The sequence below is a fragment of the Grammomys surdaster genome, unplaced genomic scaffold (genome assembly GCF_004785775.1).
Source record: "Grammomys surdaster isolate TR1022 unplaced genomic scaffold, NIH_TR_1.0 126066, whole genome shotgun sequence".
In the NCBI taxonomy this organism is placed as follows: Eukaryota; Metazoa; Chordata; class Mammalia; order Rodentia; family Muridae; genus Grammomys; species Grammomys surdaster.
The window spans coordinates 4,060,079-4,075,145 of record NW_021620876.1 but is presented as its reverse complement, the minus strand read 5'-3'; the positions used below and the strand labels follow the sequence as shown (position 1 = coordinate 4,075,145).

The 15,067-nt window shown below is 36.9% G+C and overlaps 1 protein-coding gene across 7 annotated transcripts in view; it reads right to left on the bottom strand.

The window, feature by feature from the left end:
- Bbx (BBX high mobility group box domain containing) overlaps nt 1-15,067 on the bottom strand; it is a 225,199-nt gene that overhangs the window by 75,345 nt on the left and 134,787 nt on the right. For all 7 annotated transcript variants that reach the window (XM_028755587.1, XM_028755591.1, XM_028755590.1 and 4 more), the window contains one exon: nt 423-593. In XM_028755587.1, coding sequence (XP_028611420.1) covers nt 423-584 — 162 coding nt within the window. In that variant the 5' untranslated portion in view covers nt 585-593. The remainder of the gene's footprint in view (nt 1-422; nt 594-15,067) is intronic.

Below are 15,067 nucleotides of genomic sequence, written 5' to 3'. Positions count from 1 at the left end.
ACTGTTCATGCATGGAGGTGGAAGATGGGGGTCCAAGAAGAGGGGACTTTTGAAGACAGTGTGGCCGCAGTCTTCAGAGAGGAAAGTACAGCCAGACACCACACATGGCAGAGCAATGAAGAGAAGCACAGCTCTGGAACTGCTTGATGACAAGAGGCAGAGCTGGGCTGGAAGCAAAGCATGGGATGCCAGGTGAATACACAAAGCTTTGTGAAGAGCGCCATTTGAATCTCAATATGCAAATTGAGAGCTGGCAGAATTGCTAGAGAAGGATTCCTTTTGCTCTAAACTACTAGAAAAACAATGAAAGTTAAATTCAGGAGTTAAGCAGGAACTAAGTTATAGAAACTTCTATTATGTTTTCTAGAAAATGATTAATGTCTAAATATACTTGAGGTTTCTATAGTGAATGGAAGGCTTACTTTATCAATATCTTCCTCTTCCTCGTCTTCTTCCTCCTCTTCTGAAAAGTCCAGAAGTTTCTTGGCTAGCAACGGATGCCACTGAAGACACTTCCGTTTTGGTCGTTTTCCGGCCCCTTCTCCTTCTGTTGAATGATCTTTATTTCTATTACTGCCTTTCATTACTGTGACCTGGAGGGGGGAGGGGACAGAAGATGGAGAAAAATGTGAATATGAACCAAAGTCAGTTTAATTAAAATTACTTATTTTGCCCAGTTAGCTCTCATTGGATTACAATTTTAATTTCTAAACCATCTATCAGCTCAGACATTTACTGGATTCAGTGAGAATCCTAAGTACATAATCATGCATTCATTTTAATTTGCTAAATTGAACTTTAAAAAAATTACCTTAATAAGTCTACTTCTTTCCATCGGTAAATTCAAAACGTAAAACCTAAATGAGATATTAGAGGATTTCCAGTGACATTCACCTGTTCATGTTTATTCAGGATAGTGTCACCCGGTTCCTGTCACAAGCCTTCTCAGGGAGCAGAGGGACTCCCAGAGGAGCCCTCCACATGTTCTGTCATGGCTGCTATTTCACTATTACATTTCAAGTGAATTTTGCATTCTATACTAAGATAAACGTACTTGTAATATTAAATAAATGCTTTCTAAGAGTCACTTGATTCTTTTTGGTTTAGGTTTGAAATAAAATAATACATATTTGAAAACTGCAGTTTCCAAAAACTTGGAGAATGAACACATTATTGATCATGAAGCAGATTGAGTCACCTTTTATCTATGACAAAACAAAACATATTTTTGCATCTATCTAACATATCTTATTTTTTTAAAAAAAGAGGGGGCATTAAGCCTTTACAAATTTTTAAATCCATAATTGGATGAAATAGCTAAAAAATAATTAGGTTATAAATGTGCCTATATACTTTAGACCCTCCCAATCCCCCATTAATTTTTGATGACTTGAAAAAAGTTCTTCTTGATGTTAAAGCACTGTTGAGTCCATATCAGGTAGGTAGTAACAGCATGCCATCATCTCCAAATCAACAAATCCTAGAGTTCAGAAAAACTAAGCACTCTCTTATACATGTTATCACATTTACTATCTGATATATAATGTCTGATTCATTTGAAATAAGATACAGATTACTATTCATATATGCTCATGAAAACTCAAATATTACAGGGAGGTGCTATCAAACATTAAATGAGTCAGGAAGAAATACTGACAGTTAGGAATGAAAACGCATCTCTCTCTCACCCCATGCAATCTACAACACTTGCAATATAATGCCATTAAATTTAGAACATCATCTTAAAACAATCTTGGGTCCATGCATACATAAAACATCAAGATTCATCCTGTCCTCGGGCCTTGTAAACAACATAACGCAGGCAAATTTATCTATCTTCCTTATTTCTGGATTTTGAGCTATGTTTAGGGTGTCCTCACATCAAAATCAAAAGCTAACCACTAGGGTTTTCTTTTAAAACTTGTATGACATCATCTTAAACACTGAAACACATTAATAAAGGTAGTAAACTTAGGGCCTAGTTCACTCATTTACCCTGAATAGTTAGCCAACTGTACCAGTACCATTTCTTAAAAGAATCCATATTTCTCTCTACTCTCCAGGAATGCCACTTTTATCCAAACTAAATTTTCATACAGATGTGAGTCCATTCACTATATGTTAATCAACATCTCCAAGTCAGTGGTTCTCAACCTTCCTAGTGCTGCAATCCTTTAATACAGTTCCTCATGTTGTGACCATCACACAGAAAATTATTTTCATTGCTATTTCGTAACAGTAATTTTGCTACTGCTACAATTCATAATTGTAATGTAAATATTTGTGTTTTCCACTGATCTTAGAAGAGAGGGAAGTGCCGGGCAGTGGTGGCGCACGCCTTTAATCCCAGCACTTGGGAGGCAGAGGCAGGTGGATTTCTGAGTTCAAGGCCAGCCTGGTCTACAGAGTGAGTTCCAGGACAGCCAGGACTATACAGAGAAATCCTGTTTCGAAAAAACCAAAAAAGAAGAGAGGGACGTGTTCATTCGACTTCCAAAGGGGTTATGACACACAGCTTAATAACTCTGGCTCTAATTGCTTAGCTATCTCCTTTGACCAATTTCAGTAGCCTCAGGAACTATGTCATTTTGAGCCCTTTAAATCTCTATATTATGGGGGTGGGGGGTGGTCACGAACAACTTGCAGAAGTCTGCTCTCCTTCTAACATACAGATTTCAGGGATTGAACTCTGATCATCAGGCTTATTTGCAAGTGTCTTTATCCACTGAGTCAACCCTGTGGCTCTGAAGTTATATATGCCATGCTCTTCCTAATTAACACAGTCTATTCATTTTAATAAGCATAGTATAGCAAGATATGAGTACACTGCTAGTTATTCAACCAGCTGACTATAGATGATAGTGAGATAATTCTCTTATTAAAGACAACAATAGAATATTTTCATAAAGAATTTTCACTTTGATTAAAAACCCTTCAACCAAGTATTCATTTGTCTATAATTAAACCAAAAACAAAGCCACCAGAAAAAAGTGAGAGGTAGGAGGGGAAAGAAAGGGAATAAAAGATGGAGTGAGAAAGAAAAAATGAGGAAAGGGAAGGGAAGGAGAGGAGGAGGAAGCAAAACAGTGTTCCTAAGGCTGTTGTAGCAACAATTTCTGCTGAATGAAGTAATTATACAGCTCGTGTGGCTGCTTTAAGAGCACAAGAAGTTATTGAAAACTTTAATGGAACTAGTTATCTGGCATGCTCTTAATAAAAGAACAAAGATTCCTTGTGAATTGATAGGCCATTTAACAACTCCCATTCTATCTACAAATAAAGCTTGGCACGGGCAGCCCAATTTCCAAAAATACCATTGCCATACAGAGAGCAAAGGAAATGGTTGCTGCTGTGGTTTATTAATCATTCAGGATAAGATGTCTTGAGTGGTAATTAAATCCATAATGGGGACCCAATATTTTATGAGATAACATTTTTAATAGTAAAAAAAAAAAAATCAATGGGGAACCATACACTTAGGCATTTTATCAATTGCAGAGGGCAAAGTATTTTCAGTGATTTTAGAAAAATTGTATTTTAGTTCCAAGACTTGTGAATTACATTATACTATTAGTTTTACATACAATAAGCATTTATTCCAAACATAAACATACATGTGTTCAGTACCCTTTATAGATACTAAAATCCTAGGATGCCCAAATCTCTTATAAAATGTTATCGTATTTAGATTTTGGGGACAAGGAGACTCCTGTGCAGGAGTAGCATAAATGCTTTTTAAGGTTTTTTCCCTTGACAATTTCTGAGGCTAGTTGAATCAAATAGAGGGTCCACTATACGCCTGTGCATATATAATTCAATATTCATAGATAAAATAGGACCTCAAGCATCACACTAATGGCTAGTGCATGTAGTCTGAAGTTCGCCTTCATTCCCATCCTGCATTACCTCTTTTCATTCTGTCTATACAGTCTATGTGTTACTCTGGTTACTGTATCCTTTCTGTACTTCTGTAACTCTCCTTACACAGAAATATGTATAATGACTTTATATTGGCAATTTCACTACATTTTCCTTTGAATAATAGTTCAAACAAATCCTTCCTCTAATGCTGAGCCTTTCTTATGATGGTTCAAGACCTTATTTGTTTGTCTGTCTCCTGACATACCAAGATCAGGTAGATGTAAGTATTTTCAAACAGTTATATAAACCCCAGTACTTAACCGTGGCAACCATCTACCATTTTTGTACACTATGGTGACTTCAGAGTAACCACTATCTCTTTCATTCTTCTGAATTCAGATATTCTTTTCCTGATGTGGAAGGGGAATGAAACTGTCCAACTCTGATACATAAGCCCAAGGTGGCTTATGGTGTGTGACAACCAACAGCCACCTGGATATGAGGGGAAATAGAGCCAGCAACCCCTGAATAGGGTCAGAAATAAAACAGGACATCTAATTTTAGCATTCTTGAGAGATGAATAAAACATAAGTGAACTGTAGGCAGTACATGTCAAAATGGAATGGTCTGGAAAGTGTAATCTAAAGGTGTAAACCACCTCCAACTGTGAACCGGACATTTGAATAATTTACAGTTGTCTAATCTAACAAGCTACATTTTAATTTCCTATCAGTCTATTTTCAAACTGTAAAGAGAAGGTAAAACAGTGGGGGTTAATGATGTCCTTGATTATAATTCTCCAAAGCAGTAAGAAATTGAAAGAAGAATCAAAGGAAAAGTTTAAAAAATAAAAAAAGTAAGAAAGACAAAAAAATGTAAGCCTAAGAAACTACCCCCAATAATCAATGAGAAGGTGGAAATTTTATTAATTTTAATAGTGAAGTTTTAGTTTACTCTGGCTGCTGTTTCTCAAAGAACAACAAATTCATCCAGCAGTCTATATGCAACAAATGAAGCAATGGATGGATTTCATTCAGAGGGGGTTATTACATCATCTGTGATTATATGACAATCTCAGATACTTAAACAATACTAATAAACAACTAAAAAACATGTCATTTCAATTGGACTTCAATTGCTAGCTATAACTGATGCATTTACTGCAGAAGTAGTTTAAAGGGTTTGGAAAATCAAAGGAGCACACTGAGGGTGAGGGAAGAAATTCAGAGTTTCTCACCAGAAAGTATACCATGTCTCTGATGACTCCAAATGACAAATACATTAGATGAAAGCTCTTTGAAGATAAAAGCTCTACAAATGACAATCATTATTATTTATTGGGATTCTAATGAGAATCCTAACCTATAGACAGATTAAGTGAAAAAATATTTCATTCAATAAACACTCTCATGTTAGAAGCAATGCAATTAAAATTCATGTAAAGTATCTCTAAATGTTCCCTACTGAGATGCAATGAGCTCTTCAATTGAAACTTCAGTTCTGTTATGATGCTGTCATGATGCTCTTCAAGAATGACACTACACCATTAGTCAAAGTGTCTCAGGACACTGTGTTGTTCTCTTTGCATAACTCATGATAGAATATATATTTTAAGATCTTTTATTACTTGCAGCACTCCATGACACTTGTTCCTAGGACAGCCTAACAAGATAAAATGCTACTCTAAGCTACAGATATCAAGACAGTAGCTACCTTGTAGAGACATGGCACCAAGAGATGACTAGGATAAGCTATTTACACAAAAAAGTAAGTAACAGCAATGCAACCATTACTTTCTCTAGAATTTTGTAGAAGTATTTATCTTCTTAATTGCCAGATTGATACTCTTCACTGGGTTAAAAATTGCCTTTCAGTTTATATATTAACAATGGTTTTTAATTTACATGCATTTATTAGCATTTAGGTAACAAGCATCACATTGGCAGGAAGATGAAGTACAAAAAAGTGATGTTCACTGGGGCTTCCTCATCTATTGTCAGTGCAGAAGAGGACCTGTCTGCAGGCTTGTCCAACCTCACTCACCGTAACTCAGCTCACTCTCTGTTTCTGCTCTGTCTTCTGCACTTCCCCATTGCCTCTCTCCACTCCACCCTCATAGCTTCTGTGCTATGATTTCTGTGCTCCCCATGCCTGCAGTCTGGCTCCCTGTCCTCTCTGTATCAGCCCACCTCACATACTGCGCTGGCTCCAGTTCACACCACTTGTCTTCCAGCATAACACATCAACCACACTGATACAAAGCCTGTACTGAAGTTTATTGACCTTTGACAACATTTTCCTGTACAGTGTATGTATACTATGCCTTCGTGAAAATTCCTCTCTCAGAAACTCTTCAGAGTAATAAGCATGCCAGTCCTTTTTTTTTTTAACCCCATCAGTCTAACCTGTGTTAGACAACAGGTAGTGTTAGGCAAATGGACAAAGTGAACATAGGAACCAGACTTCTATGATATTCTGTTAGCAGAGAAATAGAACGCTTAAAAGAAAATATGCAGAAAGGAAAAATAAGCAGAAAAATTGCAAGAAAGAGAGAAAAGACAAGTTAATAAGGAAATGTGATAGATGTAATAAGTCAAAGATAATTCCATACAGTTGTTAACATCAGTCTAAAAACATGTTCCAGTAGCTTTATTCCTTTCTGAGGCAATTTGTTAATTATTCTCTCAAATATACATGAGATACAATAATATATCTCATTATTCTCTCAAAACATAGCACTACTGAAATGGGGTTTATTGGTGCTCTTTTCCTATCACAACTGGTCCTGTCCTTTCTCAAGCTAAGCTCTAAATTCCTCAACTACCTTTCTTCTCTAGGGTAGTTCTCAGATGTCTGGCTACTCTTATGATCTCACATTTCCACAAAACTCTTCAGTCTGAGGTTGGTCTTCAGTGCTTACTTATGAATGAATCACTTGTATCATCAGCCCCAATGTGCTCTGTAGAAAGTGCACTTCTCCTCAGATAATGTTATGAGCACGGATAATAATGATAATGACAGCTGGCCATGTATGCTTCCTATGCACCACATACTTAGAGCTTATACTCACTAACACAAGTCTAAATGGTAGGTATTGTTCTCTTCTTAGACATAAGAAAACCGAGGCACATATAATTTGGGGACATGTTTTGCCCCTCTTATAAATTAACAAAAGTTTTCATTAAATACATGTCACTGGCCAAAAAGGCAAATTTATTGATCAGTTGGAAAGCCACAAGTAATATGTATAAATCATATCAGGAACACATAATTGGCAGAACCAATATTTGAGCTCAGGAAGTCTGGTTTCAGAATCTGGTTCTTGGCCATTAGTCAAAGCTGCTTCATAATAACAGCAAACGTTATTGAATGAACATTGCTACATACCAAACACTCCACATGAATTATTGTCTATCTCTTAAAATAAGTTTTGGAAAAAAATGCTGTAATCATCTCCTTTTAAAAACAAAGCCACTGTGAATGACAAAGCTAATGCAACCCCCTCACAGCCACGGGGCCAGCATAAATTCAGGGGCTAGGATCTGCAAACCCTAGAGCCTGAGTTTTGACTCATCTTTCATTCTGTTTTTCTTCCGACAACGTGATACATTCTAAGAATGTCCTGCCTTCCTTAACCTTTCAAAATTCCTACCTGGTATACCAATTCAATACATCTCTTCTTCTTAGGCAAAGCCAACATCAGCTCCTTCCTGTACCCTGACTGCACTTCGATCTTCCTGTTTTGCTACCCTGAGCTATTAGTATCTTTCAAACTGTCAACAATTTGCTTCATCAATCTCTGTCTTTGGTCTATATACAATCCCTCTTTGAGAGTTCTCTCTTAATCCCCAGCCCTCCTTACCAAGTCTTTGTACAAACTGGTCTTTTCCAAGCCAGACAGGTCTTTATATATGCCAAGGCCATGGAACAAGAACTTATGCAGAATCGATTTACCTGGCAATTATTTGTCCATAGTGCCTACCTTGTGGTGAACTGAGAGATGGTCCTAATTTTGGTGCTAACCTTAAATAACTGCTGATAGAGAACATGCAGATATTTCTAACCATGTCACAGTCCCTTAACTCTCTACTGATTCAGATTTCAATCTATGCTTTCTAGATTCTCAAATAAATTGCTTTCCCTAGACTAGGCCTCTGCGTTCACCATGCTATAACCCTGAGGAGTACGCCAGAGCCTGGTGAATAGGAACCAGGCATGTGATGGTTTGTATATGCTTGGCCCAGGGAATGGAACTATTAGGAGGTGTGGCCTTGTTTGAATAGGTGTATCACTGTGGGCCTGGGCTTAAGACCCTCATCCTAGCTGCCTGAGAGTCAGTCCTCCACTAGCCGCCTTCAGATGAAGATGTAGAACTCTCAGCTCTGCCTGCATCATGCCTGCCTAGATGCTGCCATATTCTCACCTTGATGATAATCAACTGAACCTCTGAACCTGTAAGCCAGCCCCAAATAAATGTTGTCTTTATAAGACTTACCTTGGCCATGGTGTCTGTTCACAGAAGTAAAACCCTAAATAAGACAAGTTATCTCTTACTGTCTCACAAATATTCACAAATACTTTACAAGCTATATTAGCTGTATTTGTCTTATACACATATGTACACATGCATTAATATATGAAAACTCATGCCTTTTTTTGCCTTTTCCCTACAAATTACTACATGTGGCTATTTACCCCAACTTCTAATCTCTTAACAAGATCTATCCCTTCTACTTCATACATGCTCCACAGTTTTTCGTCAGTTTGGTCTTCCCAGCTAAAACTGTACTGATAATCAAGTTTTCTACATGCCAATCAAGTTCCCGTAACTTCTTTAACAAGCTCTAAAATTACTAAAAACTCTAAGCTCTAATATCCATATATTCACATAATATATGAAACCTTCTGGACCCCATCCCTGTTTACTTTTACAGCTATAAGTTTCTTTTCCATGAAAAATCTGGCAAAGATAAAAGGGTTTTCAACAGAGAATCACCAAATTAATTCAAAAACCAACCATGTACATAATGAATCTAAGCTGTTCCCAGCAATGTGCAATGTTCACCATGTTATATTGTAACTTCACCACAGCCTTGGTCCTGGACACAGAGTATACATACTTTGTACTAAATGTGTCATACAATGCAATACAAATAGACATGCTGCTTCAAGCACCAATGCTGGAAATGCAATGTTTATACTGTACATGAAATGCATTGTGCTCATATATAAACTTCATAATTATTCAATTACAGAAAATAAAAGCTTTAAATTTTTTTACCATCATTCCTCAGCATTTAAGTATCAAATTAGTATGTCTTTGCATTATATTATTAAAATGTTAGATTTTTTTAAAAAATTATTGTTTATGTTGCTAATTTGAGTTTTATTTTTTAAAAAATTAATTTTGGCTTGAGATTACAGGCAGAATTTTCAACAGTTTCTGAAATGTCCACTAAACCATATTTTTATCATTATCTTCCATATTAGTCAGGGTTCTCTAGAGTCACAGAACTTATGGAATGTCTCTGTATATTAAGGGAATTTGTTGTGATTGGCAGCTGTGATCGGGAAGTCCAAGAATCTAGTAGTTGCTCAGTCTCACTAGGTTGGTCTTCTGTGGAAGATTCCAACAGATGTGCTGGCAAGTAAATGCAAGCAGTCAAATAAGAGTGAATCTTCCTTCTTCTAATGTCCTTATGTAGGTCTCCAGCAGAAGGTGTGGCCCAGATTAAAGGTGTGTACCACCATGCCTGGATCTAGGACTTGTTTTGTCCCAGGATGACCTTGAACTCAGAGATCTCCTTGCCACAGTCTCCTGGGAGTAAAGGCATGTACTACTTGCCTGGGACTAAGGCTTTCATAGCCACTATGCCTCAAGATCTCCATGCCAAGACCCAGGTCAGAAACTTGTGTCTTCCAGCCTCAAGACCTGGATCTCAGGTGAGCCCTCCAATTCTGGATTGTAGTTGATTCCAGATATAGTCAAGTTTACAGCCAGAAATAGCCATTACATCTCCTATACATTTATACAAGCCAGCATTTGCAATGCTTACAAGTACAAAATAAAAATAAATGCTAAAGGTATTTTATCACTATTTTCTTGTCACTAATAAATTGATTTAAAATGAACTTAAGATTTTTTAATCAGTAAACATTTGATTCACATACCCATTTTATACTTAGATACCAAAGATCACTTACGATTTTCTTCGGAAAAAAAGGGTTCCAAATTCAAAAGGTTTAGGCAGCTCTGCTGTGATGTATTACACAGAACAACCTGTTTCCTTCTTTGGATCACAGGGCTCATGACATAGAACAGCACTTTGCATGTTCCCCAGGGCAGCCCTAGGACCTGACATGGGCCAGACACACTCTAGGCAAACACTTATTTAGTAAAGAAATCCATGCTGTTTCTGGCATAGGATTCCTTATACCTTTCTTTCTTACTTGTTTCAGTTACTTTTCTCATATTTTGGTTGTGAGCCTAGCCTTTAACAGCTGAGCTATCTCTCAAGCCCTCAGTTACTTTTCTAATCTAGCCATACCACACCCTGTTGTGACCAAGTCAGAAATTTCTGGTTTCCATCCATTCAAACAACACACTCAAATCACCAAACTGATTTTATTTAATACTTGGTGATTTTATTCATTTGGAAATTGTTTTTATGTAGTAGTCATGATGAAAACAATGATTCCTAGTGAGTAAATCTGACCTCATAGGAGAAATGATTATTCTTTTATCACTAAATTTATCACTAAATTCCAACTACTTTATCTTCTGTAGTTTATATGAGATCTTTGATATGTGTATGTGTACACACACACACACACACACACACATATATTACATATATATATATTATATATATATATATAGGTTTAAAGGAATTGCTTTTTTATGTCTTAGTTGTTTCAAGATTGCAATTGATCTAAAAAGTCTCATCATTCATCGTGGTGTTCAATCATAATGACTGAATTAAGTCAACACCTTAAATGAAGAGTTGGAATTTTTTCTATGTTATTGTTTTTTAAAGGGATGGCAAATAATTTCATGAAAGCTAACTTATTTCATCATACAGTACAAAACTTCTAAGCCTACATAGTTGTAAAGGAGAAATTTTACTCATTTTTCACAAGTAGAAAAGAAGTGTTATTCCTTTTTTGAATGCTCTAGTATATCTTGAGTGACTCAGCACCTTCAATGTCTTAGCTCCTTCATGCACTAACATACTGGAGTTAACTCATATTTCATCAGATTTTAAATTACAGGAAGATGAAGTGCTGCTTATGTTTAAACTGCCCAAAGCTAAGAATACGCATTTATTCACAAAACTGGTTAAATGAGTAAACTTGAAAATCTTGTATCATCCCACACCTACCAAGGACATTAATTACGATGTAATTTTTCCATATAACTTGAGTTCAGCAGAAAGACATTTGTTTCATATATCATATTTGGCAAGATTTCTTTTTCTTAAATATATTCCTGTTTCCTAATTCATTACATGAAACAAAGACTACTTCCTGTTGTAATCATTCACAACTTAGAACTTTATGATAGCTTTCACATATTAAATCAGGCTTCTGACCTGAAGATTCCAGAGCTATTCATTGAAATTTTGTTTTAATTTGCTAAATAATATTTATGGCATTTAGAAACAGTTTTTATTTCACACAACTAACCAAAAGAAAGAAACAAAAAGCCTCCCAAAAAACAAAAACAAAAGCTTCAACTGAAAAGTGGGAATGTAAAGGACAGGAGATGGGGACCCCGGGAGCCTGGTCCTCCTGCTTTCTCTCTGTGCACAGCACGGGAGTTCTGTAATGGGCATCTGTGAGGATCCTTGTTCACTGAGGCATTTTAGACTAAGTATTTTTCATGGCTCAGTTTACATAAATCTGCTCCCTCTGCTGGCCAATTCTGTATCTCCTAGCTGACTATTTGAATAGAAAAGTAACGTTTTCTAGTACACAGAGTGAACATTTCCTATAACACACTTGCACTCAGAGGCCGTGTAAACTTAGGGAGAGATCTTAAAAAAGCTCCAAGCAATCCAAAAATACACAAAGTCCAAGGATTAACTTGACACCACTTTCCCTTAAACAAGGTTCTTAGTGGCTGATGACTGTTCTTTAATCGCCTTCCTTTCTACCTGGAGTCTCCACGGTCTCTTGTAACCTCATCTTTCCATACTGCCATGAGGCAGTGTATGCAGGAACACATGATGGCATGTTCTACTCAGATACTGGTTTGTCAAGACCACAGAGTTCCTGACCTGACGAATACAGCAGGAAATACAGATTACCAGGGGCACAGGCTGGTGTTGACTTTGTCAAAGACAGATTATGATGAAGTAATTAGGTCATTTTATCACAGATCTTAAAAACTGTTTAGTTTTAATAAAGTATTTTACAATATAGGAAATTTGAGTTCCTATCATTAAGTTCCAAATATATTTCTAATATGTAAAAACTGTCACTGACACCACCACTTGCTGCTTTTAGCTGCTACTTTGTAATGTAGCACTAAGTAATGTGTAACGCCTTTATTACATTCACTTATTTACATATCATTACTCAATCCCGCAAAGCACGAATAAATATAACTACTTTAAAGTTCAGTGAGCTGTGTAGAGAGTTACAGTATCTTTCAGATACCACTGACTGTCATAGCCTTAAATCCTCTACACTTATAGTCCCAATCACAGGCAGACAATTACATCTAAATTATGTCATGGACTGTGGTGCTTAATCAATGTATTTACTTTGTAATGAATACTATTACCATTTCAATAGCCATTTTTGCTACTTCATTAGTATCTCTCTGTACTTAAGGAATCTCCAACATCCATTCATATTTGAAAACAGTCCTTTACATAGGTTTGGTGTTCTGAATACATTGGGGAAGAAAAGGAATCCAGAACTGAAGTGTCTATATGATTCAGGTACTCACTTAGCATTTTATAAGTATTGATGTCCTTGTAAATAATAGCCTAAGAATGCTCAGTCAATCTTTCAAGTGCCTTACTGATGGAAAGAACATGCATCTTCATCTAATTTTTATGATAAGTGGAGTAGAAAAACATCTGGGTTTTTGCTACTTGAACTAAATTCAGTATTCTACACAATACAAAGTTTACAGTTTAACAGTTACCATAACAGCTTGCTATTGCCACAGGCAACACAGCAGGGAAGGTGAACCTACCATACAATACCAGGGGACCATGCAGCTTCCCACCTTACTGCAAATACTTAAAATATACGAGCAAAAATCAATAGTATGTTTTTGTTTTGTTGTTTGACACAGGATCTCACTAAGTAGCCTTGGTTGGCCTGGAACTTAGTATATAAACCTCAAGGATCCACCCATCTCTGTCTATTAACTATGGGGATTAAAGGTGTGAGTCACTATGAGAGGCTCACAGCATGCTTTGTGGGGTAAAAATCCTCACATTGTTAGATTTTAAAATACACTAATTAAAAATAGATAAATTTATATATATATATATATATATATATATATATATATATGAATGACATGTTCATTCTTCTATAACGATAGTACATATATATATATTTTGAAAAATAAAATTATGTTATATAAAGAAGCCACTATTTAAGATAAATATTATAGGTTTACTCTCATATATGAAATTTAGATTTAAAGAAAACAAACCATGAAAGTAGAAGCAAGACTATTTGGGAATAGGGAGAGGACCAGTAAGTGAGGGGAAGGAGAGCAAGAGAGGGCAATAGACATGGGAGTAAATATAGTCAAAATGTATTATATACTTGTATAAAATGTCACAAGAGAACTAATTACTATGTGAAATTAATGCACACTACTAAAATTATGTAAAATGTAAACTAAGTTTGAATGAAATTTTGGAAAAACAATTGGAACTTAAATGGCATAAATGTAACTACCTGGATTCTAGGAAGGAAGCTACATCAGACCCATCCTTGTTCACAATCTAATGGCAAATGTCGGACACATCTTATGCAATGTCACAGCTTTTCTCAAACGGGAAGGTTAAGCGTCACCGCAGTGAAGAGACCACTGCCTCCCGAGCTTTGCAAACAGCTTAGGTCTCAAGATTCTAAGACAGTGCTTCAGGTGAGAAGATGTGACAGAGCCTCTGCTGAGACCTCTCCACCCTGTGCTAACCTTTGGGGGCCCATGTATGGACTCACATTAAGAGAGATAGCACTGGTTATGAAGATAAGTTCAAGCAATCAAGATTTGCTGGTGAGGTCGGACCTATATAGTAATAAGACAATCTGGGAACTAGATGGCACGTAATAGAGAGCGAAGAGCGCAGCCTAAGCCCTGAGAGAACAAGGAGGATATAATACAATGCTGACATCATCTCACGTGAGCACTCAGAAGAAACTAAACCCAATCATTCAGATTTACTCCTGCTGATGACCCAAACTTAGCCACTGTTAACCCTTTAACAGCTAAATTTCCCCATATCACACGGTCTGTTGTGAACCTAGGTTCCAAGTGATTCCTAAAACTTTGCCAGCTCCACTTGGTTGCTGACAAAAATAACTACAGACACCCACCTAATACTGGGGCAGATTCTGCATCTTTCTAAGGTTAGAGCTATCTGGAACAGAGTCAGGTGACTGGCTAATTCCTGAATCTCAAGATTTGAATTATGAACTGGCAGTGTGTTTATAGAAAAGGAATACTAAGGAAGAAGAGGAAAATGTAATGGTCAAAGACAATGAGGAAACACGTGACACATATCATGACATTAGATGATCCTTACACTCACATTGCTTACAAAGTTCTTTCTTCCATAGAGGGAGAACAATACAGTATCGTCAATATTAGCGTTCACTCTGGCTTACCTCCACTGTCAGATCTGTCGTGTGTGTGTGTGTGTGTGTGTGTGTGTGTGTGTGTGTGTGTGTGTGAGAGAGAGAGAGAGAGAGAGAGAGAGAGAGAGAGAGAGAGAGAGAGAGAGGCTGGTTTATGGCCAGTGGGCAGATATGCTTCCTTTGAAAGCCTTGATGACTTTGGTTCCATCTTCAGAATCCAGGGTGTAAAGAGATAATCAACTCTTCTGTAAACCTCGACTCTGATCTCCACACATGCGCATTCTAATCCCCCCAACCTCTTCTCTCCCCCCAACACTGACACACTGACACACACACACACACACACACACACACACACACACACACACACACA